Here is an 8995-nt window from a genome sequence, read left to right as displayed (position 1 = left end):
CTCATTGCTGTTTCCTTGGTTCCCCACGTGTGGTCTTGGTAGGAAGGTGCTAATCAGGCTGTGTGGAACCCTTTCGAGCCAACCTTACTCACAGGTGGCAGGAGGATGACCACCTCTGCGTCTTCCCTTTCTTGACTGCTAGCCCTGGCAGAGCCCGGATTTGGGGCAGGCAGAAGGTAAAGCTGCTTTTCTGTGTCCCTAAGATTCAGGCAGCCGGCCCCTCGGTGAACACGAGCCTCTGTACGGCGGGTTTCTGCTGGCAGTGTTTTCATTACACAAGGCCTGTAATGACTTTGTACAGTGACAGAGAGTAACTTATACCTACGGAAGTAATCAATTAATCGTGTAAGCCTGAAACTAATATAATGCCACATGTCAATTATAATTCTGTTAAAAAATTAAGCTAACTTTCAGTATTCCATGAAACTACAAAACCAGGTGAAAACCCACAGATCTAAATTAGGAAGGTCAGGCAAAGCAGAGCACACAGCCCTGGAAAGAGTAAATTAGAAACACCCGTGCAGGAGTCAAACCCCAGCCTGTCACCAAAAGCACACACACCGTTATTAGATAAGAATCTCCTTAAAATTTAATTGACTAAATGTATTACATTCAATATTCCATGGGTGTTTTCTGGACAAAGGATCGGCATAAATACAAACAAGCCTCTGGGCCTTCTTCCCTAACTGATGAAGAGAAAACACAGGAGGCGAGGGGACACGGGTACACCTTCGTATTTACATTTCGCCTTTACTTTACAGTTCAGTGCCAGAAATATTTACAGAAAATACAATAAGAAAAAGATCATGTCTTGGCAACATACCGAAATTCATACAAATTGTATATATGATTTCAAGCAAATAATGATACTGTTTATTTTTTAGCCACAACTGCCAAGCCCTTCAGAGGAGAAAGATGTTCTTGGTCACTGCAAGAGGCAAGGACTTGGGAAACTTGGTTTGCTTCAACAAATGTTTATTGGGCGCCTACTATATGCAAGGCACTGTGGAATCCCAAATTACACCTTTTCCCTCACCATTAAAAAAAGAAAAGCATCTGAGGAACGTGAGCTGATGCTCTGAGAAAAACACTATACAGTACATGGCTTCTTCAGCTACCGAGAACCCACTGTTTGATTCCACACTGAGCGGGTGGATTACCTCCAATCTCTCCATCTCAGGAAAAGAGGCTGTCATGGAAATCCTTAGAACAGACCATCTCATTCAACTTACTGTTTCATGTAAACACATAAATCAAATCTTTTCAGGAAGATATAACATGAATGGGCTTTAAAACGCTGAATGGAGAACCACTGCCAGCAGGAGTGTCAAATTACCCCCAATACATCTTTACTATCTACCTCAAAGCGGGTCTTTGAGCAAGGCTGATTTCCACCTTGGGTAAAGTCTTACCTTCCAACGGAAATAAATGCTCCCGAAGACGGTCTCTCTAAAAATCACTCTGTAGAGCCTCACAAATGCTTCTCCACAGCACACAGAAAGTAACCATTCATAAAGGCCTCATATACACAGCCTGCGGGCAACCGACATTACTGGCCAAAGACGTAGGTCTTTTCTATTTGTAAGGGAGTCCAGAGGAGAATGGGCTACCCTGAAATCGAGGACCAGGAAATGGAGGACAGCATGCATGCACGTGGGTGTGTATGGCCAGCGCAGGAGGGGGTGAACCCACCACGTAACTATTCCTTTCGGAGGGCCAATGCTAGGAAGGAGGAGGTCTTCGGAGGAAGCACAGGACACAAGTGGGAGCTGGCTGACCAAGAAAAGGCAAAGCCTCCTCACTGTCGTCAGTGCTCCCAACCAGAAAGGAGGAGGAAAGCTCCCATCTCCCGAATGGGAAAAAGACTATGAGGGGCTACCTGCCTCTGTCCCTTGGGTAATGCTTTCCTTGTCACCAAATGCAAACCCACCCCCTGATAATACCTGTCACAAGCAGCAACTACACTGTTTAAGCCACAGACCAAAGTGGTCCTGGCTTCCCTTTGAAGGTTAGGAACACATGCTAGCAAATTTATCGAGTGGACTACTAAAGGTCATCACTAGGGACTAAATATGCTCCTCTGGCATTATTCTACTCAAAGTGATTCTAACAAAGGCAGTTGGGTGAACTTAGTGACCATGAACTCAAACCCATACTAGTGAAAGGTTCCAAGTGTTCTTACCGCACTCCTTTTAGGTAAATGTTATTTTGAGCAGAAGGAAGGGGCACCTCATGAGGTAGATGTACCCCTATGTTCTATTTGTGCTGTACACACGGGGGTCTCATGCCCTTGGGGGTTGCGCAGCTCTGCATCTATCCCTCCTTCCCTGGGAGATCATAGGCTTCCAGACTACAAACTGCATTCAACACGTTATTCACTTCTCAGTCAGGAGAATTACAGTTGCAGAAATGAGAGCAAACGGAAGGATCAGGAAGCCTACCCTCAACACGCACATCACAGTATATTTTGCTGACAGTAAATCTGCACTAAAGGTTTCATCTGAAGAATCACACTGAGGAAGCACACCTACATCAGTTATTTTTAACCTCTGGAATGTTATGAGTTGCCTATCGATTTAAGCCTTCTTTGTTCAAGTCCACCAGAAAAAAAGGCCCATTTTCCCCTTGAAATGTCAATCTGGAATTTCCATGAAAGTTGTTAAACTTCACTTTACACCTGCTGAGTTAATAAAATATTTTTAGAGTAGAATTTGCTCATCTTTATCCTATACCCCCTACCCCCATGCTACTATCTGGAAACAGCAATTTATTGCCCAGATTAAAAAGAAAATCGATTATTCAAAAATACCATACCCTGAATGGAAACTGGAGTCACAGGAGGAGGAAGTAATCTTTACCTGAGCTTAAAACAAATATGAAGGAACGGGTATAGCAAACTTAAAACCAAGAGTTGCTCTGATACCCAAATTTCTTGCTCTTAGATGACTTTTGGAATAGAAATATCTGCACAGGGAACTAGGCCCTACATTATCCCCCACCCTCAAATGAACTCCTCAAACATCAAACCAAACACACCATCACGGCCCTGACCTAGTCTACTGACAACAGAGTTCACGAGGAAAGCGCCCGAACACAGCTGTGAGCACTCCTCTTTGGACTTCAATGTCACTTATTTTCTTAACATAAAATAATCTTAATAAAGAAGAAAGCATGGAAGAATAGGAGAAATGAGCAGTGTGTACTCTAGCACTGCAACAGGAATCCTCGGAAGGTTGTTCTGGGTCTGGCCACCTCAAAACATTTATCCCTGGCAGAAAAGTAGCAGTGAGGTAACAGAAGTATTTCCAAAACCCGGGCAGGGACTTGTTGTGCCTTCAGCTGGCAGAAGTCCAGAAAACATGACAACAACAACCATTTCTAACAGCAGTCACCCTAGGGGGTGGTCACTAATGTTTGTCAATTACAATGAAATCCAGTAGCGCTCTGGGAGAGATCTCAATTAGTAGCGCTGAGAGGCTATCCTGAACCCCAAATTAGAATCCTTCATAAACTACTGTAGTTTCCTGCTTGGTCCTGAAATAAGAGTCAATGGATGAAACCAAATAATTTTCAACCCTTGCTGCGAACTTACATTTCTCAAAATTTAACCAAGAAATTACCAAGGAACTATGAATGCTTAGCCTGTCCTCATGTCCCAAGCCACATGGCAATGGAGAGAGTGGAGGCATCACTGCTGTCTCACTTTCTAATCCCAACGCCACTTGTGTCCCCTTTAAAGAACAGAGCCATGCCTCCAATGTAGATCTGCTCCTGGGCTGCCCAGAAACTGAGGCCTTCAGATAGATCTGTGTAGTAATGAGGACGATAACTTTGTGAAATGTGGAGAGGAAACATGAAATATTTTAATGTCAGGCTTCTTACCTAAACAAAACACATTTATGCTCATTTCTGTCAGTTGGACAGCTGGACGACAAATGAACTTACAAGTGAGCAGAAAGCTGATACTTCTTTCCTTCTCCTCCATGCTATTATCAGCATGAGTCTTTGAATGTCTTGGAAGATTCTGAGACAGATTTTAATTCTGAACATAACCTCCTAAAAAGTGAAGTATAAAACTATCTTCAACTTCTAATTTGCAAATTTGATACTACCAATGCACGTGTTTAACTGAGATGCAGGAAGCCTTTCTCCTCAAAAGGCTTATATTTAACTAAAATTGTCACTTTTAAAAGAAAGTTTATGGCTAAAATGTATATCATCATTACCAGCAGGAATATGATTGTGTCTGGGAGCCCATTTCACTAGAAGCCAAAAGTCTTCTATCAAATGGGTTTATAATGTGTTTCTTCTATTCTGGTGATTAAACAGTAAGCTCTTGGGGAGTGATTGGTTTTTCTTTTTACAGTGATCACCTATCCAATTGTTTTGCTCTGATATCATAGTCCCAAACTGGAGTTCAAGAGTCCTAGACAGACAGTGTCTAAGAAGTGCAGTTCTTGAGTCCAACCTCCTGGAAAAGTGAAGTATAAAACTCTGGCTCCAGCTGCTTATTCCGGTACTTGTTGACGATGTCTGTGATTTTCTGTTTCCGGCGGACATGTGGTGGACTGTAGGAGTCACTCTCCAGTCTCTTTCTTCTACAAATATTAATTACAGTCTGCCTTACCAGAAAACCTTGAAAAAACAGAGGGTATTAAATTCAATGTGAGTAATGAGCTGTCTAGGTGAACTATCAGTATTCAAAGTGAACTACTTTCTACAAAGTCAAACCTAGCTTATTCCATGTACAAAACTCCCCGTCCCTGGAGAAATGGACAACACTCTACTGAGACAAAACTGCTAGAAGAAATAAACCAGGGAAAACGGAAGTAAATCTGGTCTGACAACCCATTTTCCTGCCCTGGATTATAAACAGCTCTCGGATTTTCAAGGCTTGGAAGTTTGTGAATCATAGTTCCACATGTACGTAAGTAGATAAAGCACAGTTTAAAAAGAACAAAACATGCTTCTTAGTTAACAAGAATGTTGGCAATTTCTTTTTTTCTTTTTAGATTTGATTTGAGAAAGAGCAACTGTGAGAGAGAGAGAACGAGCAGGAAGAAGGAGAGGGAGAAGCAGACTTCCCACTGAGCAGGGAGCCCGATGTGGGATTGATCCCAGGACCCTGAGCTCATGACCTGAGCCAAAGGCAGACACCTGACCAACTGAGCCACCCAGGTGCCCCAAATCACAGCATTTTCTACATGTGGGATCTATTAAGTAATATCAACATTTCCTTATTTCCAGTTCTTGGTTCATAAAAATATTTAGGAAAATAAATTTTAAAAAAAGAGAGAAACCTTAACTCTGGCCATATATGAAGGCCTTACCAAGTGCTCGCCTGCTGACAATCATCCCATCCACAAGCGGGATGACCATGTTAAATTTTCCAGTGGCTCCTTGAATTTTTATCCGGAATAATCCAGTGTTTAAAGGGTGGATAAAGATGACAGGAACTTCTTTTTCAAGAGTGGTAGATCTTAAAAAAAGAAAACTCTTTTTACCCCAACCATATAAAAGCTAAAGTTCTCCACGTGTAATTTAAGAAAATTAAGGACACTTGATGCCAGGCTTGATGTAGTCTAATAGGACCTAATAGGACCCAATGTGTCACTCTGCTCAGAATCCTCCTTCTGGGAGCCCACGTTGCTGCACCCCACCCCAAACCTCCATTAACACCTGGCCCTAATGCCCATCACTGCAGTTGGGCTTTTCAAACTCATAAAAAAGGGCTTAAAAATGTGTTTTAAAACCATGAGGGACACAGGGTAGAAGCAAAGGGAGAGGAATCTCTGGGCGGGGGGAAATCCAGCAACCAGCTATGGGACTTTCACTTAATTCCTCCTTCTTGTGGGGAACAATTCATCTTACATGCAATGCAAATCAGGTTATGCAACTTGATATCAAGGGCTGATCTCTGATGTATGAAATAACGTTGGCATCTGGGGTCAGAAGCCCGAGTTCAGATCACCTTCTCTTTCATTTACTGAATGTGTGATACTGAAGAATAATTTCTATCAGCCTATTTTATTCCATTTGTAAAACAGAGATGATAATGGCACTTCTTGTGAATTGTTTTAAAATACCTATTTAAACCAAAAGCAAGCAAGCAAGCAAGCAAAAAGTCTTGAGACTATAAAGCCTATAGAGATACATTGTTACTAATTTTAGAATCTAATTATACCCTTTTATCCTTTTTATGTATGGGCAGCTAAAATAGGAATCTTACTACTATAATAAGGTTAACATTACATTTTACTTAGAAATATTTTCCCATTAAATAGCTCATTTAGTTAGGACATTTTAACTATCCAGAATGTTTTGACCAATTTAACTGTATTACTTCTATCTGATATTGGCAGTCTGTTGTTACAGTCTTCATTAACGCTTAACTGCTCCTACCTATTCATTTTTCTCTTTGCTACAGATAAATATAAAATAGCAATTAATTATGCCATTTTAAAATGCCTGCTAATTTATCACCTTGTGCATGTACCTACCAACTTCTTTGATTTTTTTCTTTATGTTTATTTCCTATTGCCTCCATCCCTTTTGTTTCCTTATCTTTATGAAATCACAACTGACATACTATAACGAATAGATTTTTCTATGCTTCAAGACATGCTGGTGAGCCTGACACAAATAAAGAGTGTACCTCAGAGAAGTGCTACTGTTTGCAGTAGTTTCCACACCAGTACTGATCTCTGTTAGCAGGTCTGAGAGGGGAAAGTTTTCTGGAAGAAAGTAACAGCATTACAATTAATATCTCCCTCATATTTCTAAAATAAATAGTATGAAATCTAATTTCCTAATCTCTTTTAAAGAGTGCAATGAATAAATGGATTGTGGTATTCTAAAATACATAATCTTGACCATTCCTACCAAAAAGAAATCTCCCTCAAGACAAATTTTAGCTAAGTGCATCTAAAGCTGAGTATTTATAGAACATGATCTGTGGTCTTTGAGAGCTTGGTTGGAAAGCAATGATCACACTTTTCCACAAACCCTGAGCTGGATGAGATACTAGGCTAAGTATGCATTTCTAATGCTCTTATGTTGCTTACATAAAAATCATGAGAAACTTACCCACAGCAGAATTCCTAAGGACAAATTAATCTTTACACCAGAACTAGACAGTAGGGTTCATGCAGAGGTGAGGGAACTGTTCCCCCTTCCCCTTTCCAGAGGTCCTGGGATGACCGGGAGCTACATGGAGTGGGACCAACTCACAACAAGCCATTCACTGTGATATCAAGAATAGCTGAAAGTTTTACATCCACTAGTCTCATCAAATCATCACAACTAGGAGATGCCATGAGTGTCTCCATTTAACAGATGAGTACTCTAAGGCTTAAAGAAATTGAGTGAGGGGTGGAGCCAGGATGCCAATCCAGGCTTGCTGAACTCTAGCCCCAGCTTCTGGCCACCATACCACATCTGTGCTTCCTCTCTTTAGACATTCAGCAAGTCACTGTCATTCTACAATAATTTTACTTATGGACAAAGTCCTTACACAGTACCTATATCATCATAGCGCTCCACCCAGACTACAGAAACTCTTGTCTCAGGTCCAAGGGGAGGCACAGGGCGACCCTGAGGCAGCTTCTTCATTCTGGAACCGGGACTAAGCTATATGAGGTAGAGAAAAGCAGAAAAGGAAAAGGGGGAGGGAAAAAAAAGAAGTGGCTTAATAAGATAACCCAACCACATATTCATCAAGCTGCCCAGTGATGTAAATATCAGGTCATGGGAAATCACTTCAGGAAAAAAGTAAAATATATTTGCAAAAAAGCTCTTCTTTGACTCCTGTTTATCAAGTCTCAGCCTGGAACAAAGAAAGGAGGGTCTTAGATTCCCAAAGAAAATAAGGAATACTGACCAATTATAATTCACATTAATAAAAATAAAATTTGGTGGGGAGTTGCCAGGGCGGCTCAGTCGGTTGTGCGTCTGACTCGGCTCAGGTCCTAATCTCGGGGTTGTGGGATCGACCCCCATGTCTGCTGGAGATTTTCTCCCTCTCCCTCTGGCCGCCCTCCACCTGCTAGCGTGCACTCTCTCTATATATATAATAAATGGATAAATAAAATCTTTTAAAAATTTGCAGGCAATGTCTTAATGAGGGCTTCAAAGGATTTGAGTCTATCGATAGTCTACGGCCAGTAAGCCGAATGCTTTCCTCACCTCAGCAACGTCACTGGTTTGCCTGGGGATCCTAATCTCTAAAATGTCCCATGAGCAAGTTACTTCTAGTTCTCGTTTCTAGGCCAGAGGTTTCCTACTGCAATCTTGGCCAAAAAAGTCCTTTTACTTGTCAACAGAATGAAAAAAAGAGTTGCTTGCATCTTTGTTTCATGCAATCTGCTTTGGCTTCCCTGCCTACCTGATTGGCATGAAGTTTCTCTGAAGGGCTAGCAGGCCTCTGCGGCTCCCCTTTAGCAAACTGGCGCTGAGCAACACCACTGTGAGGGCATACAGCAGGGATGAGTTTGTGCTAAAGCCCTAAACAAAGCTACGTGGACAGAAGAGAGAATCTCATATCTAAGTTGAATTTAGCACAGAAATATACCTGTGTTCAGATGACAGAGCCCATAGCAATTCCCCTAGATTCTTATTTCCATTTCTGTTTGTGTTCTGGAAGTCACAGAAAATGGCTGTGACTAAGAGATCTTCCCCAAATCGGTGGCAGACACCAGCCACACTCAGAGACCATTTTCTTACCATGGCTCCTAGTCAGCTCTGAATCTGACATTAGCCCTAGATTTAAAGGGCTCCTATGGGTGCCAGGGTGGCTTAGTTGGTTAAGCATCTGCCTTCAGCTCAGGTCATGATCCTGTAGTCCTGGGATCGAGCTCTCTATCAGGCTCCCAGCTCAGCGGGGAGTCTGCTTCCTCCTGTGGCCTTCCCCCTACCATGCCCTCTTTCTCACACTCTCTCAAATAAAATCTAAAAAAAGGGGGGGGAGCCTCCTGTGATTAGGTCAGGCCTACCTGGG

General features: G+C 42.0%; 1 protein-coding gene across 7 annotated transcripts in view; it reads right to left on the bottom strand.

Annotated features, from left to right (window-relative positions):
* Nucleotides 1-566: 566 nt before the first annotated feature.
* The window catches only part of RALGAPB (Ral GTPase activating protein non-catalytic subunit beta), an 80637-nt gene continuing 72208 nt past the window's right edge, over nucleotides 567-8995 (bottom strand). For all 7 annotated transcript variants that reach the window (XM_045980635.1, XM_045980637.1, XM_045980636.1 and 4 more), the window contains 4 exons: nucleotides 7521-7629; nucleotides 6656-6734; nucleotides 5331-5479; nucleotides 567-4635 (listed from right to left, as the gene is read on the bottom strand). In XM_045980635.1, the coding sequence (XP_045836591.1) occupies nucleotides 4442-4635; nucleotides 5331-5479; nucleotides 6656-6734; nucleotides 7521-7629 (531 nt within the window). In that variant the 3' untranslated portion in view covers nucleotides 567-4441. The remainder of the gene's footprint in view (nucleotides 4636-5330; nucleotides 5480-6655; nucleotides 6735-7520; nucleotides 7630-8995) is intronic.

Source organism: Meles meles, chromosome 16 (assembly GCF_922984935.1).
Source record: "Meles meles chromosome 16, mMelMel3.1 paternal haplotype, whole genome shotgun sequence".
NCBI classification, from domain to species: Eukaryota; Metazoa; Chordata; class Mammalia; order Carnivora; family Mustelidae; genus Meles; species Meles meles.
Note: the sequence above shows the minus strand (reverse complement) of the source record. Positions and strands in the feature narration are given on the sequence as shown.